Source organism: Micropterus dolomieu, linkage group LG12 (assembly GCF_021292245.1).
Source record: "Micropterus dolomieu isolate WLL.071019.BEF.003 ecotype Adirondacks linkage group LG12, ASM2129224v1, whole genome shotgun sequence".
In the NCBI taxonomy this organism is placed as follows: domain Eukaryota; kingdom Metazoa; phylum Chordata; class Actinopteri; order Centrarchiformes; family Centrarchidae; genus Micropterus; species Micropterus dolomieu.
The window spans coordinates 6,701,465-6,721,431 of NC_060161.1; the positions used below are offsets into that span (position 1 = coordinate 6,701,465).

The 19,967-nt window shown below is 41.3% G+C and overlaps 1 protein-coding gene across 2 annotated transcripts in view; it reads left to right on the forward strand.

Moving 5' to 3' along the window:
* cd99l2 (CD99 molecule-like 2) overlaps nt 1-19,967 on the forward strand; it is a 25,580-nt gene extending 5,613 nt beyond the window's left edge. The window contains exons 2-10 of one of the 2 annotated variants that reach the window (XM_046064317.1): nt 802-864; nt 2,675-2,722; nt 6,719-6,829; nt 7,307-7,387; nt 10,989-11,057; nt 11,202-11,255; nt 11,343-11,462; nt 12,581-12,646; nt 13,832-19,967. In XM_046064317.1, the coding sequence (XP_045920273.1) occupies nt 802-864; nt 2,675-2,722; nt 6,719-6,829; nt 7,307-7,387; nt 10,989-11,057; nt 11,202-11,255; nt 11,343-11,462; nt 12,581-12,646; nt 13,832-13,893 (674 nt within the window). In that variant the 3' untranslated portion in view covers nt 13,894-19,967. The remainder of the gene's footprint in view (nt 1-801; nt 865-2,674; nt 2,723-6,718; nt 6,830-7,306; nt 7,388-10,988; nt 11,058-11,201; nt 11,256-11,342; nt 11,463-12,580; nt 12,647-13,831) is intronic. The other variant, XM_046064318.1, reaches the window with a different exon arrangement.

Here is a 19,967-nt window from a genome sequence, read left to right on the forward strand (position 1 = left end):
TCTGCTGCATCCTCTGTCCCTCTCCTCTGCTGCATCCTCTGTCCCTCTCCTCTGTCCCTCTCCTCTGCTGCATCCTCTGTCCCTCTCCTCTGCTGCATCCTCTGTCCCTCTCCTCTGCTGCATCCTCTGTCCCTCTCCTCTGCTGCATCCTCTGTCCCTCTCCTCTGTCCCTCTCTTCTGCTGCATCCTCTGTCCCTCTCCTCTGCTGCATCCTCTGTCCCTCTCCTCTGTCCCTCTCCTCTGCTGCGTCCTCTGTCCCTCTCCTCTGTCCCTCTCCTCTGCTGCGTCCTCTGTCCCTCTCCTCTGCTGCTTCCTCTGTCCCTCTCCTCTGCTGCATCCTCTGTCCCTCTCCTCTGCTGCGTCCTCTGTCCCTCTCTTCTGCTGCATCCTCTGTCCCTCTCCTCTGCTCCTCCCTCTGTCCCTCTCCTCTGTCCCTCTCCTCTGCTCCTCCCTCTGTCCCTCTCCTCTGTCCCTCTCTCTGCTCCCTCTCCTCTGTCCCTCTCCTCTGCTGCGTCCTCTGTCCCTCTCCTCTGCTGCGTCCTCTGTCCCTCTCCTCTGCTGCATCCTCTGTCCCTCTCTTCTGCTGCATCCTCTGTCCCTCTCCTCTGCTGCATCCTCTGTCCCTCTCCTCTGCTGCGTCCTCTGTCCCTCTCCTCTGCTGCATCCTCTGTCCCTCTCCTCTGCTGCGTCCTCTGTCCCTCTCCTCTGCTCCTCCCTCTGTCCCTCCCCTCTGCTCCTTCCTCTGTCCCTCTCCTCTGTCCCTCTCCTCTGCTCCTCCCTCTGTCCCTCTCTGGACTGTAGTCCTGTCTCAGGGGGACTTAAACCTGGCCGATGCTCTGAACGGTGATGATGACCGTACACTGTGTAAGTACAATAGAACACCACCCACCTGTCACACCTGTCCTCCTGTGTGTGTAGTTTGTATCTTCTCCATGTCTTCTGTGTTTGTTGGAGTTTTCTCTCACAGTGCAAAGACAAAATGAACTGGAGTCTCTGGCCCCCTCAGACGTGCACCACTTTACGTAAATCAGGAGGCAGAGTAACATGTTGGTCTCATGTCTGAATAAACGCCTGAGTCACAGCGGTAATTTGAAAGGTTGGACCTGTTACTTTTCTGCACAATTCTGAACTGAATGCAGTTAGATTAAAGGCTGCACATCTATGGTCCATCCACACAGGTGAATTCACTTTTTTATGTTTTATGTATTCAGTTAACTGTTGTGTAGTTTGTTTTTCTCTTTTTATTTCCCAGCACAAATATCTGAATGTGTTTGTAAGGCTTCTCCACAATAGTTTACATTTCTGGTGGGGTGAATAATAAATCCTTAATTTGACCACTTGTCAGTCTAAAATGCTGGAATCAGCCTAAAAAATATAACCATGTGTTAGTTTTTTTTAATTCCCTGAGAAATACAGAATATATTACCTCAGTGTCCTCAGTAGTAGCTATGATGCTTGATAGATGGATGAATTGTAAGTACTTCTATTACCCAGAAATCTTTACACACTAAGTTCTCAATTTGCATCCAGCAGGGCTCGTGTGAGTTTGTCGGTAGATTCTTCTGTAAACACACTACACCCAGATGTATCTCTCAAAAATCTGTCATAATTGCAAGAAAATCTTGTATCTTCATTGGTTTCTGTTCATTTTGTACAATATAAATATCAAAAAAGAAACTCTTAAAACTTAAACCTGAGTTGTATAATCCATGACAACATCAGGTAGACAGTAATTTGTTACTTTATCATTGTGAGATAATATAATGTTACCATATGAAAGTAGAGCCGACTGATATGGGATTTTTAAGACCATATCGATTTGGATATTTGAGGATTTTAAAAAACACCTGCGTGAGATCAATGATATTTTTCAAAGAAAAATGCTGCAAGACCAGGCAATAGTGTGCTTCCAACTTTGTGCAGCTGGAGAAAAGCAACTGCGGCCGCTGGACTCGGCGCCTACAGCCACCATGCTCTTGTGAGGTTTTAATGTCATGGTGACACAATTTCTAACCAGCATGCCTTATGTTAAGTCCAGCATGCATCACGTTAAGTCAGCAGCGCCGCATGAAGTCAAACACACCTACTGTGTTGCTAACAGAGGTGTTGCAGAGTGCCCTCTAGTAGATAAACTATGCAACAACAAAACGCACAACATGAGTGAAGGATACATTTTCCATCTCTCGTTTTTTTTTTAAATTGTCATTTATCAGCTGTTAAAAACATCAACAGACGATTTATAAAGCTGATTCTGATTTATCGTCATGGTGATTTAGCGATGGGGAGCTAAAAGAAAGCTCAGAAACGACTGTATTTCTTAAGGTGAGACACAGCAGGCAAAAACATAATATTTTCACGCACTGGCCAATTTTGAGATTTTGGACTACTTTTCTTCCTTTACATGTCTTCTTTCAGACTATATGGTCATTTCATTTGTACCAGCAACCAATCAAGAAAGTCCAGAGTCAGATTTCAGCTAAGTTCAAAATCTGATTGGCTAGTGTTGATTTCTAACAACGTGATTGGTTTAGATGTGTCATGTGACACTTCCTTGTTTAGCTTTTTGCAGGTGGCTCTGTCTCTTTCTGAGTGTTTTGTTTGTGTAAGTGTGACTGCAGACCACACCAGGTAAATCAATCAACAGTATATAATTCATCTTTCAATTTCACAACAGTGACCCCGTCACCAAAGCCAGCAGCACCAGCAGGAGGACCAGGAGGAGGTAAGAACCACACACAGCTGCTGATACAACGACCATTTAAGAGAGTGCAAAATGCCAGTTGATTGGGTAAGGAGTGCTACTTTACAAATGAAGGCATCAAAAAACAGGTGCTCTTTGGATCCAAGAACATACAAATTAACTTTTTCCAGCTGTATTTACACATTCTAATCCTCAACATCAAAGGGTGCTAAATGGTTCCCACCTGACATCAGTTGTAGTGGTGTTGATTATTCACATACTTCATTCGATTACTAGTAGTGCATAGAAACGCAAAGAACATACCATGGTTGGAAAGGTTCTTTCAAAAGTTAGGATAGAAAAAGCTTTCAAAGGCTTTAACTACGAGTACAGTGAAGGGGGTCTCATTTATACTGTGCATAGAATCCTCACTAAAAGTGTACGTGCCCCCAAAAGCCAAAAAATATTCAGACTTATAAAACCGTGCGTACGCACACTTGTAAGAAAGTTCCTTTATAAATCACAATCAACTTGAAAAGTGGTGCATGTGAGGGAGCTCCATGGCCGACCCTTCAAACGCCCATAGTTGCCTATAAATGGTGAAACACCCCTCATTAATATTAATACGTCCTGACTGCAGGAAGAAAAAGAGGCAAAATCTGACAGAAAAGCTACAAAATGAAATTTAATCCAGTGTGGACCCACACTGGATTTCCCCGTTTAAAAAGAGATTAAACCAAATGCATCCCGCTTGTGTTTGAACATTTATTTAGGCTACACAAACAGTCCACTCACTTAATGACGCTGCCGATGAGTTCAAATAAATATGACTTAAATATGACACAAAATAGTGTTATATTTCCATAATGTGTTTTTACAAGCAGCGCATCACATCCACACGCTGGCGCATAGCGTTTGGCTCGAAAAGGCAACAAACATAATAATATAGTGATAAGTGATAATAATAGACTATATGAAACTATGCTCCCCTATTTGCTCGACTGACGCATTTAAAACAGCATCAATTTAAATGTAATTTGTCCTCCTGTTAAAATAAATTGCACTGCATGCATGTATTAATGATACCGGATTAAACCGTACAACATATTTGAGGCGTTCTTTTGCAGAAACAGATATCTCCGTTTGTGTTTATCATCCTAAATCTGGTTCTTTGTGTGCGCTGCAAATTGTTTTGCGCACTTCAGGGAAAATCAACCAAACCTGTGTTTGTTTATTCAGAAAGGCTTTAAGCCAGTGGTCAGCAATAGGCAGCCAGAAGCAGCCCGCCAGCAATAATATCTGGCCCGTGGCCAGATTACTTTGATAGAAAAATAAATAAATTGAGAGCGGCTGGTGCTGAAATAGATCTCAGTCATGACAGCTACAGTTACTCACACAATCATTCCTTTTAAGTGATTGTGCCTCCAAAATAAAAGCACGAGAACGTTTTTTGCAGCAATGCTTTATGTCAAGTTTATTGAGAGCTTTTACTTTAAAGAGTTCTGAATGACATTCAAAGAGTCTCTGGCCTGCTTGACACACCTCTGAAAAAGCCGTCAGTAAACGTGTGATTGGATTCCCCTGAACTTCCTCAGGGAAATGAAAATAAGCGTCCGTAGGTTAATCAATGCGGATCAAACGCCGGGACACACGCACACTGCAGCACATGCTTTATTGTGAGCGTGTGCAAAAGTGTCCTTATAATCAATTTGTTTAACAAGGAGAAAAAAATATCTGCAGTTAGTTGGAATCGACCTTAAAACCACTGTACCGACTGAGCTAAACGTGCACACAAGTATATAAAGATTTGAAATAATTTGACTTGGTTCTGGCCCGCCATGTAATGGCTTGAAAAAAACTTGGCCCGATGCCAGACTTATTTGCCGACCCCTGCTTTAAGCTTATAATACTCAGAGGTGATATTTCAATTTATTTTTCACAATAGAAGGCCTAACTGTTTCATTCTTCTGCCCTTCTGACTCTGTGAGTCGCCGTTTCTCATTTCTCCTCTTTATGTGCGTACGCATGGTTCAGAGTTTACTTACAGGACCGCATATTCTCCCGTCAAGTTTCTTTTTTAGAGATCACAACCTTTGCGTGGGAAGTGGCGTATGCACGTTTCCAGCCCTGTTTTGAATGCACTGTTTATGAATGAGACCCCAGAGCATTATTAAGAAATGGAAACCATATGGCACCACCAACACCTTGCCTACATTGCGCCGTCCCTCCAAACAGAATGACCGAGCCAGGAGGATATTAATCAGGGAAGCTACCAAGAGGCCATTGGCAACTTTGAATGACTTAAGTCTTTATGGCTGAGATTGGTCGGTCTGTGCATGTGACAGTAATCTTTACACAAAGCTGGCCTGTATGGCAGGGTGGCAAGAAAGAAGCCTCTCCTGAAAAAGGCCCACACTGAGTCTCGTTTGTGCTTTGCAAAAAAACACTAATGCCATGTGGCACAAGGTTTTACGGTCAGATGAGACCAACATTGAACTTTTGGGACTGAATTCCAAGTGTAATATTTGGCAAAAACCAAAGTACACTACCCAGAACACACCATACCTACTAGGAAGCATGATGGTGGCAGCATTATGTTGTTTACAGCAGAGACTGGGCAACTGGTCAGGATTGAAGGGAAAATGGATGCAGTCAAATTCTTGAGAAGAACCTACTGCCCTCTGCTAGAAAGCTTAAGATGGACATGTGGTTCACCTTCTAGCACGACAATGACCCTAAACACACTGCCAAAAAAACAACGCAGAGGCTTAAGGATAGGAAGGTCAATGAGTGGCCAAGTCAGAGCCCTGACTCCATTTGAAAATCTGAAAATGGAGAGCAGTCAATTCCAGCTCAACACGAAATTTGAGTGAACTCAAACAATTCTACAAGGACGAACGGGAAAATATTCCCCAATCGTGGTGCGCAAAGCTGATAGAGACATATCCAAAGAGACTGATGGCTGTAATTAAAGCAACAAGTATCTGTATGAAACGAAGTCAGAAATCAGTTATGGGACTGATCACTTTTCCAACTCTGTTTTTGTAGTTTTCATTCCTTATTAAGTTTCAGAAGTGTTGCCTTTTTACATTACTTGAATGGCAGAATGTGTAAATAAAGTTGGATTTTTTTTAAGGGTTTTGATTTCAGGCTGAAAGAAAAAAAAAAGTGAATATGAAATAATAAATACAGTATAAGCTAACTGTTACAAGTGGCTAAAATAAGGATGAAACAGATAGTAAGGAGAACGGCGGTGAAGCTAATGTTGCTTTAGAGCTGACAGGAAGCAGACACGCAGTTCGTAAAACGGATATACTGTACATCACACTATGTTGTGCAAGTAGAGAAATGGACAACTTTTAGTGGAGTCAGCAGTCCTCTGAAAAGTGTCTAGTGGGCAATCATCCGACTCCAGTGTTTTGGGGAAGTTCCAGCTCAGATAAGACTTGGCCATGGGGATCAGACATCTGGATAACTCTGGATCAGGGGACCTAATCACCAGTTAGATCACCAGGCATCTTTCTCCTGGTCACAGCACACACTTTGAACTAAAGATGATTATAAGTGACAACAGTTTCTCTAATTATGCAAACTTACCATCAAATGTGAATAGAATTACTACAACACTGTATTCTATACAATTGGATAATATGATACAACACCAGCTGCGCAGACGCAGAGACATGGCTGGTAGCAGTTTGCCCGCTTGAAGCACATTCCTGAGGACCTCTCTCCATTTTTCTAAGATCAATGGCCATCAGGTTCATGCGACTGGTTTTGTTTCTGGTTTGGAACCCATAGGTCTTGTTTATTACAGCCTACTGACGTGACGTAACTACACTTACCGTAGCCTGGTTTATTCGCTCCAAACCAGATGATGGAAATGCACATATTTCGCATTGACTTTTGTTGTTCTTTTTGCAACATTTTGAAAATCCGCTTAAAATGTGCATGACAATTAGATGGAAACATGGCTCCTGGCTCTATACAGTACTCAGATACAGCAGATACAGTCAGTGTTGTCAATGTTCTCTGCAGAGCTTGATTTGGAGGATGGCATCATCACCACTACCACCAAAGCTCCACCCAAGGTTGTGCCTAAAGTCCCCACAGGTACCAAGACGCCAGTCAAGCCCAAACCCAAGCCTGGTGAGAGAACGCACCCTCCTCTGTGTTTATAGCCAACTTTCCTCCTGAGGCCTGTACCTCAGCTGCAGAGAGCACCTGTATTAGAAGCAGGCTTATATCAGCAGCATGCCTTTATTTCCCTGCTTTATATAAATACTATAAACTAGTTACAGTGTTGACTTTACACCAGAACATTCAGTCATGTTTATGCTCAGCTGGTACAACAGGCTAATGATCTATAAAATACAAAGTATATGTGGTCACAGATGTCCAGTTCAGTACAACAGCTAGAGACAAATCTACACAGGAGCCAAAACATTTCACTGTATAGTCCTTTCTAAAAGAAAGGTCAGCGTGAGCGTTTAGCAGGCAGGTCAGATTGATTTTGGTTTGGTTTTCCCCCTGGTTATTGACTTCTCAGTTTACAGTAATGTTTTTTTAACATCCTGCATTTGCCTTTATTTTGCAACAACATCCCTGACCTTTTGACCTCTACAGCTGGTGATGACTTTGACCTTGCTGATGCCTTGGACCCCAAAAATGACATTGGTGGCCGGGATAAGAACCATGGGCAGGGAGGTGGGTTGACGTGTCTCCCAGAAGATTAGTATTTGTAGCTGTTTGTTTAACTTCACTTTAAAATCATCATTATTTATGAAATAAATGACTTAACAATGATTTCATGTGGAATTAAAGTCAATATCTTTAGAATTTCAGAATTGGATGTATTGACAAAAAGACACAGTTGTAAACAGCAATATATGCTGATAGCCCCACCAATAACTCATGACACCTCAACAGCTTAATGTTCTAAAGTTCTACACAAGGGATTTTTAAGAGATAATAAGTCAGGTTAGGTAAGATTTCAGTGACGTACAGTATGGTACTGTTGTTTGGTACTGGTGCCAGTGTGACTTGAGTTTTGGTACCCGACACTAGGGCTGGGACGATTCGTCGGCTTAGTCAACGTAATCGATTACGTAAATACGTAGAAGCATCGCCGCATCCGTTGTTAGTGACAGTTTCCAGCTACAAGACAGCGCCTTCGACCGTCTAAAGTTTAGAAGTATTTTAGACATAAACTCAAACACGTGCTGCTCCGTCAGCTCTGTGAATTGTAAATAGCTTCACTGCAGTAGAACTTCTGTCCACGAACACGTGAAGCGAAACGATCCCGGAGCGCTGACGGCAGCACCGCAAATCCTGTTTACTTTCTGTCTCCACACGAGCACAGCACATTATCAGCACACGTAGTCCGTTAAAATGTATTTTCTTCATCGCCATCATGTTAAAAGTAGTGCTGGGCAAACGATTAAAATTTTTTATTGCGATTAATCGCATAGTTATGTGCAAACTTGAATAATGAATTCTAAAGTAGTGTATTGCACACTTTTAATTTAAATGTACTGCTATATACATAAAAGTGCAATAACATGTGGTCTGCAAACACTTTAAATAAATAAGGTGCTTTTTCCCAGCAGTATTCCCTTTACACAGTAGCAATAAAATATTTCTTGTAAATCTCAACTTAAACATTAATGTAATCAAATCAAATATTAAACCAAAGCTATCTTCCACTGCCAGGGAATGACCTTTTATCTAGCTTGTTAGAAAAAGGTTTTCTGAACAGGTATCAGCAGAAACGTTTTTCTTTTATCAGGGAGCAGCATAAAGAGCCTGTGTTCAAGTGTCGCTGTCAGGGTGAGGTGAGGCTTTTTGTAGGCGACGCGCAGCACAGATCATTGGAAGAGACTGATCCTGCTGTTTGTGAGTTTCCAGAATCTATTATTGTTTACTAAATTAGACATCAACAGGAGGGAATTCACACGGCAGAGCATCCCCGCAAAACTAGATGAAGGCCAATCAGGTAAAGTTATGTAGCCTATAATTTTAACTTAAGTTACACAGGCTACAGCTGTGTAGCGCACAGAAGCTGTTGCTATGGTTACTATCCATAGATCCATAGAGCGCCTGCCGTTTACTCGCAGAGTGCTGTCTCCCGTTTACCTGGGGAGCAAAGAGCAACCCTGCGGGGCCAAGCGACTTCACTGTGATTTGAAGAACGTTCCTAAGACCGACATCTTCCCCAGTACTAACCAGCATGCAGTGTGTCGCCCTCCACTTCACTGTGGCATTTGATCGCTTGTCTTGCTTTTGTTTATCTACTTCTCCCACACGCTGCGTCCAAGTATTCTGCCGACGCCTCCCTGCACTGCTTTTCACTGACTTTCGGACTTTCAACATGATAAAAACTGCGTTACATGCGATAAAATAATTATTGGCATTAATTAATTAAAGCGTTAACATGCCCAGACCTAGTTAAAAGTAATTTCTGGCCCGCTGCTGTCACAGTAGCGTAACATTACACCGTGTGTCATCTAATGTTCGGCTGTTTCATAATTTCTGCTTTAATTAACGGCCACGTCTGAGCGAGAAAACAGCTCACTGTAACATTACAGACAATCTGTGACTGTCTGCACAGTCTGTGAATCGTTTCAGCTGTTTTCTTTGCCCCACACTGATGCAGAAAGACATGTGATTATCATACTGCATTACTCAATATTGATATAAATCCATGTTAGAAACATTAAAAGTTTTAAGTAAAGTGGCCCAATTGTTATTGTTATTATCACAACACATCGGTGACGTGGAAATTGGATGCATTTTAAGATATGCTACTATTGTCATTATTCTAATGTGCTTCATCAGGATGATGGAATAAAATATTGATTTATTGATTAGACATGTTTTTGATAGATGTTTTGGATAAATTGGCACAGTAATCGCGTAATAGGCAACATATTTTTTCTTTAGAATACACAAAATTAGTTGTTAGATTAATCGATTTGAAAAATAATCGTTATGTACAGCCCTACCCGACACACACACACACACACACACACACACACACACACACACTGAAGTACAGGACTAATAGATCTATGGAACATTATTTAGGACACTATCAACATAATATATATAAAAAAAATTAAAAAAAAGAATAATATAATATTCTTTTTGCAACTTCAGTCACTACATACAATAAAAGTATGATAATATAAAATCTATACGTATAGCCTAACAGGAACCCTTTCCTCTGCTTCACATGTTACTTTTGCATTCATTTTCTTTGAGTTTCACTGCTGAAGAGCAAAATATAGCTTTCGTCCATCCCCATATGCATTTAAACATTTTCCTTATTTCATTCTCAGTTAATATTTTATGTATGTACAATGTAGTAATTAATTCAGTAATTTCCCATGGAAGTCCTGATGAGTGACATAGAGAGCCTAAGCCCCTCCTTCTGGTGGACCACCATGGGACCTTATTTCAGAAAAAATATGTCCTTTAGTCAACAGTGAGAGACAACAGCCTTTTGATTCCGTTTGTATTGTGCATCAGGTGAGACACATTTGTGTAAGGCAAGGCAAGTTTATTTGTATAGCACATTTCAACAACAAGGTAATTCAAAGTGCTTTACACAAAACATAAAAACAACAGGGAAATATAAAAAAGTTTAAAAGCAGCATAGGAAAATTGAAAAAATACACATTAAATAAATAATCAAAGTTACAGTGCAGTGTACAATCAGGGTTAAAAGAGTTAAATGGAAAATAAAAACAGGCTGAGGGGTTGAGCAAATAATTGAGTTACAATTATTTTGAAAAGAGAATACATGTACACTTAATGTACATGTACTTAATGCTAGTTACCTAGCTAGTAGTAAGCAAGCGGTCTACGTTAGCTATCATCTGTTTTTACTTACAACATAATATTTTAAATCCACAAACATCATATGTGTTACTCAGGGTACAGTTCAAACGATAAAAAAATTTGTAATGTCTCGCCTCATTTTTCTGACCTGGAGATTCCTGCTAGTATCGTACATCATTTTTCCTGAATAAGGTTCCAGGGGGTGGAAGGGACTCTGGGCTACAACCTGTAATGAAACACTTCAGAGCGGCACGTTCAGCCCTACAAGAAACCAAATGGATGTTTGGGCTGAACATTGATTATCTGTACACATGATGAATGAGACCATCTTCTGCATCACATACACCACATCACTTTAACAACCCCATGACTGACAAATGAGGGCTTTTAAGCAGCTTTCTTTAGTTTATAGATTATCATTCAATAACTTTCATCATCCTCAGTGTGGTGATATCTCCTCTTTCAGGTGGATTTTCTGACAGTGATCTGATTGACGTTAGTAAAGATGATACCTACAAACCCGACAAAGGCAAAGGTAATGTCTGCACTTTTTAATAAAAAGTCCATGTACACCTCTGGAGCTACAGAATATTTAAGCCTGTCGTTATAGAAGACACCAACACTGCACAGAACAGAAAAACAGGCCAGATATTCATCTGTTTGAACTGTGTTTGAACAGGCGGACATCCAAGTGGTGGCAGTGATCAGATTAACCAGTATGATGACAACAATGGTGGGTTTTCTCTCTCTCTAGTTATTATTCATAAATGTATGTTTGGCTGCCTGAACTTACTGTGTGTGTGTGTGTGTGTGTTTCCAGAGACCACAGCAGAAGTGGGCACTATTGCAGGGATAGTTAGTGCGGTTGCGATGGCGCTGGTGGGTGCAGTCAGCAGCTACATCTCCTACCAGAAGAAGAAGCTGTGCTTCGGTGTACAACGTAAGGTTTTCAAATTATATACTGTAATGAGTTGTCAGCCACTCTACTCTGCACTTCCCCTCAGCTCTACTGAGCTTCTTGCCTTCTTTCAGCTCAATGTTTTGGTTTTACGAGCAACAACTTCACTGTTTTGGTTCAGTCTCACAGCACTCTCACTTACCTGTACACTACCTGCTCAGCACAGTCAGAAACTAGCTGGTGAACACAGTGGAGCATTTAGCAGGAATTGGTGGAGACCAAACTAAAGCTAATAGAGGGACTATTGGACTTACATTCATCAGGTAGACACAAACATGATAATCTGTCACTGTTGAGTTTACAGCTAGTTCTGTTGCACTAAAGTGGCCAAAGAATCAAAATGCTTTACATTTTATGCAGAGTTAAAGGATGTTTGAACGAGTAAGGACAATCAAAAGCAACTGTGTAAACAGGAAGTCACTTCTTAATACATTGAGGGACCAAGTGACAAATTAAACATAGTGTTTACCAAATGTAGGTATGACTTTGTTTGATTTCTTCATGCACACAGAGAAATATGTGTGTTTCAGAGTAAGAAGTGTTGTTATAGTTTCTGACCGATTTAGAGTGAAGAGTAAAAGAGGTAATACGAAGTACTGTCGACATATCTGACCTTAAACTTGCCAAATGCTGTTTAATAATGGAAATATTAACTCATACCTCCAATTACAAAATGTTATGCTGATAACATTTAATTAGAATGAGTGAAAAATGTTAGGTTAGCATTCTTTGACTTTTTCTACTCATTATAAACGATACTGTATGAATACTACTTACTCTCGCTGCTAGTGACTAAGAACTTAGGAAGGACTTTATGTTCACACTGTTAAGGGCTGGTATTTCGGAGAAAACCGGTCCATTAAAAACGAGGCAGACAGGCTGAATTCTCTCTCCCTGAGACTTAATTTATTTATGAATAGCTGATGCAACCCAGTCTGGAGATAACACCTGCTCATTAGTCGTAGTCTTAGTATAAAAAGCATTGTTAGAGGCAGTAGATTCAGTTGCAGTTAGTAACAGTAGTAGCAGTACTAACAGCAGCAGTACCACTGAAATTGTATTTGTTGATGCTCACTAACTGTGTTGTTGCTTTGTGGCAGAGAGCCTGAATACTGACATGGTGAAGGCTGAGAACCCTGAGGCTGTGGTGGCTACAGAACCACAAGGTAAACACATCCCTACTGCACTCTACTCACATCTACTATTAACGCTCTGTTCCAATCTCCATTACTATATAAATATATATATCGATTACTATAGAAGCCCAAATATAAAACAATATATTTTTCTGGAAAATACAACAAAGGTGTCCTTTTAACTGTGTCGTCACTTGATAACTCCAGTGGCTGGAGAGAGAGAAGGAGAAATTATTATTATTAAAGGATAGCCTCTTGAGATGCTTCATCTCATTTTCAAGAAGGTCCTATAAATGCAGTAAAAGAAAAGCCCAGAGACCTACTTCAATAAAGCAGTAACGTCAGTATTTTATCACAGGCAGAGCAGACGGTCCTGGACCTAGCTTGTCCAATGAAAACCAATATTTGGTGGGAAAAATTGCACTGCTAACGTCAGTTTGTAGGCTAGATGGCTAAATCTCTCCATCCATCGCTGTGAAGCCTCAGTGAAGAACGGACAATCTCAACGCTGATAGGCTATCACGACTCAGCGTCATGTGAATTTATGGCTCGAGTTAAAAATATTCAACTCACGCGAATTCCTTCGTGCCACCCGACAGGAAATCGCGGCTCTATGCGTCTTTGCATCGATTTTGTTTGTAAACTCACCGCCCCGAATGCTCGCTTCGCTTTTGGTCTGAAAGCAGCATTAAAGAATGGGGGTCAGTGCTCATGTGTGGGCGTAGTGTGTGTGTGTGTGTAGTGGCAGAAGAGAAACACTTGCTGAAGAGACAGAGCCCCAGCTTCACCGGTGTTGTGGCAAGTTGTTCGCACCTCGCGAGACGTTTGGATCATTTATCACAGTTGATGAACCACACAAAGAATATTATTTAGTTTTTAAACAGTTACTTGAAATAGGCCTACAAGGAACCGTGATGTGCATGTAGCTGGCAGCCGCATGCCATGCACGCAAAATTCTGCACAAGACAGATGAATGGCAGGCGAGAGAGAGAGAGAGAGAGAGAGAGAGAGAGAGAATGGTCAACAATAAGCCTCAGTTTAGCTGGAAATGTACAGTGGAAGTTACAGAGACTAATAAATAGAGAGTGCAGTTACTTATTAAGTTACTTATCCCGTACTACCTGCAGATACAGTCTAATGTCTGGTGTAATTTGTAAGAGCTGATAGAGATGGTCTCTTCATAAACCAAAGTCTGTTTGGTTTTTCTGTTTGCAGTCCAGCAGACTCTCCTGGAGCCACCCAATGCTGAACCCCCCACTGAAGAGAATGCTGTGTAACAAACACACAAAGGTCCCCACCTACATGCATTCTTTTCACCCCCACCTAACCCCCCCTGTGCACGCGCACACACACACAAACACACACACACACACACACACACACACACACACACACACACACACACACACACACACACACACAGCAATGCTATAGGATATACTATCTATTGTGTAGCATGTCCATGTTGACCCTGGAGCTCTCTGCTGCAGAAGTTGGGATTTGTACCCCTTCTACGCTGAATGTGAACACGGATATTTGTTTTTATTGTCTGCTGTAAACATGGCCAACTGTGTATCCAACTTTGCCAAATGTATGTGTATATAGTTATTTATTGTTTACTGTTTAAACACCACTAACAATGTTGGTTTCCAGTTATCCAGCCTTCAGCAAGTATTCTGTGATTTCTCTGCTGGGAGCTTAGGCTTCAGTTGTAGCAGTTTGCAGAGCTCCAGGAACACAGTGAAGCTGGATGACTGGGATAAAACAACAGAAATGATATGTTGGAGAAAGAAACTCCTCTGGGCATCTATGGGTCGGTGTCGAGCTGCTTTGAGTTCACAGGGAGTCAGTCACTGTTCAGTGAACTGGACTGACTGAACTTTGAGTCAGTGGCTTGCAGCGTGATTCCATTGAAGATGCTCTTGCTGCACAGCCTAAAGAGCATTTGGGGAAATTTTTAGGCAGCTGAACTCCAAATGAAGCAGGGAGCCCTGTGAGACATGGACAGTGTTTTTTTAATTTTTTTTAGATGAATGAAAGTTGTTAATTGTAATCAGCAATATCAAATTTCTTGACATTGAGTTGATTACAGTAGCTCTCAGTTTCCCCCTCTGACCCATAACTGATTATTTGTCGCAAGTCATAGATAAACTGGAACAACACTTTACAGAATCCATGATTTGGAGGTCTGTCTTTGCTCTTCAGATGTGAAGCCTTGTAGCAGCTAATTATGTAAGGACATGTCAAATGTTGAGATGTGATACAATATGTAAATGGTCAGATGTAACTGTACTAACTGAAGTTACATCATGTAATGATGATGTTGACTGACTATGAATTTCTCTTATTCCTACAAAATGTGATTACGTTTCAATTTACTAAAATATCAATATGGTGTCATAATCATTCATAATTATAATAATGCTATTTATGATTTCATAATCAGGGGTATTTGTCCAACAGGTTTAATTACATAATGACCAACTTGGAGCATGCATTGACCTTTAGTAGGCTCCACAGTTAGCTAATGAAGTCCCTCATTGGGCGTGGCACATTTTCATAGAACTGGAGTTACTCTAGGTAACTACTGTTTACATCATGTGACAGTTACATCATTAGTTGCTACGTCCTGCTCCATTTCCACCCTCGTCATGTTGTCTATCTTAATGTACAAAGTTGCCTTATTCAGATTTGGATCTTTTTGCAGAGGGGAAAAATAAGGCACCTAAACATTTCTGTGTACTTTCAACCTGTGACTTTTTATAATGTAAATAGCCTAATATTTAAAAAACAAAAAAGCGAAAAAAGTAGAATCAGTTTTTTCATTAGCCTTTAATGACAATGCCTAATGAAGGAAACCTGGTGGTGATGGTGAAATGATTGTAACGAGAGCGGCTGTCAGTGAAGCTCTTTGTAAACGACTGAGCAGCTGTCAAAGAAACGCCCAAATGTTAAAGAAGAAAAACAAATGAAGTTAAAAGGAAAATCTAGAGCAACATTCAGCCCTGTAATGCTAAGAGTTCGTGAAGTTCAACGTAGCGACACAATATGGAACTTCACACTAAAACTGCTAGCTAAATCAGTTGCACTGCAGTTAGAGCTCAAAAATGCACAGCGTGTACTTCTTCTTCTTTCTTTTCTCTTTCTCCGGTAATTTAAAAGGCAATTATTCAGTGGTTTGGAAAAGTTGAAACCTCTGTTGTTCTGGAAAAAGCAGACTCGTGGAGAGCCAGAAAATGTGTGACATGCGACTTTAAGGTATCCTGTGGAATAGTGAGGTCTAACAAACACGATGAATGATTTACAAAGCCGTCGAGCTGTTTACATTTTGCTACATTTCTTTATACGTTACCGCCTCCAACGTAACCTGCACGCACGAGATACTAACAATTCAATGATAATAGTATTGAATTTAAAAACGTACTCAAACATTTAAAATTCATCAGTAAAATCAGTTTATTTCTGAAATATTTGATTGAGAATCTGTGAAATCATCCAAAGTTTCCCCAGTTCATTACAGCTACTTTCTCAGTATGCTTCAAACTAACTAGTTAGTATGAGGTATGAAACAAACCTCTGATCAGGAACACTGGGAGGCTTTGAAGGGGTGGAAGGCTGACGGTATAGTTTCCTATTGGCTGCATCAATGCATAAAATGGGCGTGATCAGCAGATTGTTTCAAGGAAGGTTAGGCAGCCAACCCCTCCCTGAAGTCCTATTTCTGAAGTGTACAGAGGCCTGAAAGTTGTTTCTGTGATGTTCTGGTCCCCCGAGGCTCGGCCTTAAGTAGACTTTAAAATGGGCACCAATAGGAAAGATTTAAAAGAGAGGATGTGAGGTGTTTGTAAAAGATGTGTGAAGTCAGGGAGGAGTTTGAATCGGTTGCCACCGCCACAAAGACTGGTTAAGAAAACTAGTAGAACTCAGTCGTAGCTGTAGATGAAGTTAGCAGCAGTAGTTAGCTTTAGGATCTTGAGTAGTGTCATAACGAGTGCTTGTGGACAGCTGTGATGGTTGTACATATTACTGTGAGCAGTTCTGTGTTTCTACTGTTAGCAGAGAGCATAACTATGCCCCATATTAACCTATACTCTTTAGCGTGTGTGTGTGTGTGTGTGTTTAGACTCTTCGCTTACCCTTTTTACACTTTGTACCGGACTTGACTTTTCCTAATAACTTAGCTTAACTTTTTGTAGGTAGTTAGTGCTTCATGGTGAGTGAGCTTGTTGTGTACTGCCAGTGGTTTGTTGTTTTCCTAAAGACTTCTGACTCTCGTATGTTCCTGAGCGAGAAAGCTCGTGTTCTGACGACCTGGGAAATCAGTCACTGCTGTCTATACCGTCTGACATGTAGTCTATCTGTCTGTTTATAGCACTGCTCACAATCTCCAGTGAGACTTATTGAACCCTATGCAGTGGACTTATTAGAAATTATTCCACCATGTCACATAAAACAGTGAACATTGCCACGGTCACATCATGTGATGGAAGGTAGCAATGGGAAAGATTTACAACTTGAGAATGTTCACTTTATCAGACACTTTATGATTACAGTTGGTTGTGTGAGGCTTAATAAATACATGTAGCATGAGCATGTAGCACTCAATCCATTGGATTTGTCTGTTTACCTTGAATGACGGACTTTGGCTGACGTGAGGCAAGTGCTTCCCAGTGAGTGGTGGTGAGTTTCCCGGTCACAGTTATGACTTGGGCCCTGAGCTGGTCTTGACACTCTCTGTACTTCTTTAAATCTCCTAATTATGTCATTTGAGCTAGTGAGCCACGCATGTTAAGAACAAAGCCAGTGGAAGTAAACATGAATGTGGCATAAGCAATGATTGGTAAACCAACTGCCATTTTGCATGGTTAACGACCCGAGCAGTGTCTGACTAGACTAGAATAGTCTGTATTTACAGAGGGGAATGCGTGAAGGATTTTGGCTCTTAGCCTGAATGAGTTTAAACTCCCTTGTCGGATTGTGTCATTTCAGAAACTGAGGGAGTAGGTCTTGTATAGGTGGGTGGCCTATAAAATGAGTGTTATGTGTCCAACAGGATGCAGCACTGTCCCTCTCTAAAAACAGTCCAGCTGCTAGTCAGTCTATTGAGTCTTAATACAACACTGGGCTCAGAGGCTGGTTGTGCAAAGCTCTTGTCTATGCCAAATAAATGTGACAGAGTGTGCCCATCAGTCAAGTCAGAGCTAGACACAGCAGTCTTAAACAGGACACATTCACTGTACACTCCGGTCTAACTGTAAAGCAGTTTAGCTCCATTGATGTCGGTAGAAAACAGCCTGACAGATCCTTGTGCAACCAGGCCTTGAGAGATGTTGATAGCGAAACATCGTCATGTGACTGGTGACCCAGGGTGTCACAGAAGAGAACACGTAGAGAAAGTGAAGCCAAAGGAATGTCTGTTTTTTAGTGGGCTTTACATTTTCTTATAGCAGTCCAACATTGTTTTGAGCTGCTTTTTTAAACTTGAGTGGTGTTCAGGGACTATGAGTGGCTGGAGTAACGGACTGTTTCATTGATCTGCTCACCTTGTATGAGTCACGCATGGATAACCTCTGTGTTTTATCAGCTGTAATTCAAATGGTGCTTCTCTCTTTGCCTTATACCCTGCACAGTCCCACAGGGACGCGCCACAGTACTCATCTAACACCCCATAGCTGCACCTGAGCAAGAGCAACAGCCACGGCTTTCAGCTCCTTTGGGTGGTTACCTTGGTGCAATGGGAGGGGGGCATGGCTACAGTACCCAGAGGACAGAAAGGTGTGGGTGTTTCATCATGTTCAGGCTGCTGAAAGCTTAATTCACACAAAGCAAACACAAAACAACAAACCTTTCTGTATGTAACGTATTACTGAATGTACTGAACATCTAGCAAAAACCTTTGGCTTGTAGCAAAAAGACAAATTCACCAAAGATGAAGAATTGATTGAGATTGACTTTGCCTTTATGTGCTGGGAATCAAATTATGTGGTTTTGAAATAATCATGAAGGAATAGGATGTCTGTGTGAAGTGCAACATTTGAATTAGTGTGATGGTTAGATGAGGACTTGATGGATTAGAGTAAGTAGTGAGAATGTTTTTATGTCTATGAAATGACAGAACGGATGCACCTGATATCCAATCATGTTGAATTGCCTTTACAATGCTGACTACGATACACAGTGTGTTATTATTGGCACTGCGGTGCTTTAACATTCAGTGTGGACAGTTATCCTGGAACACGTGCCATTCTGCAGTTTGGAGCTGGTGACCAGACTGTACAGAAAATACGGTGGGACTCACACTATATGCATCCCTGCTCCAAACACCACCTTTGTGATGTGTTTGTTTAATTTGTGAGGTGGTAGTTTGTGTTGTTCTATACCAGACTGTACAGGTGTGTGACACTGTGTCCACCCATTGTAAATAGCTGGAGATTGATGGGGTGTTCTCGTAGGGCTTGAGATACAGTCTGTTGTGGTGATGGGTCATACCATTAGACTGCGTTGGGGGGACGGTTGGAAGGTGTATGCAATACCAGAGCAAAAAGGCCCAAAGATGCAGCAGTGATTCAGGGACCATATAGATATGGAGAGGGGGGAGTTTTACAAAGTGAAAGAATCAAGGCTGTCCTAACGAGCAGCTCACTGGCTGATGCAGACCACTCACACAATAAAAAAAAAATCCCCCAAGCTATCAGACTTTTAAAATCTAATTAATTAATTACATTTGTTTTATATTACTGAATATTGTCTGCTACATAGCAGAAACTCAATTCACTTTACAACCTGTTAAACAAATAAATCTACCTTGTATAAACGGTTAGCTCTGTAGTGTCTCCCTGCTCTCCAAACACTGTATGGTAACTGCACGGTCTTATATGACCGCTGTGCCTGAGGTCTTGTAGCGCAGTCACATGACCCTGCCCTCTCTGTACATGCTGCCACTCTGCCTGTCCTCTCCCTTCAGTACACTCTAGTGCCTGTCGCCGTGTCCTGCAAAGCCAGCCAAAATCCTGCAACCACACGTTTTGATTCTAAAACAGATTCCATGATTTGGAGGGGCCAAACGAGGGCCCAGAAAAGCTATTTATTATTTGATATTTGAGAGCTGGCTTTGCAAGGCTACCTGTCATGTACCGCACACACGCGCTCACACTTTGATGCATGCTTTTCTCTCCTTACTTAAGAGTGTTAAACACTGTGTCTTTCTGACCACTCTGTTGGACAGTCTTCTTTGCTTTAAGTGTAATAGTGAACTCTGCTTTCTCTCTTATTCCACTATAACTCTATGGCAATATGTTACAGTTACTTGTTACTAATATGAACCAATAAAAGAAACCATGTCAAAAGACAA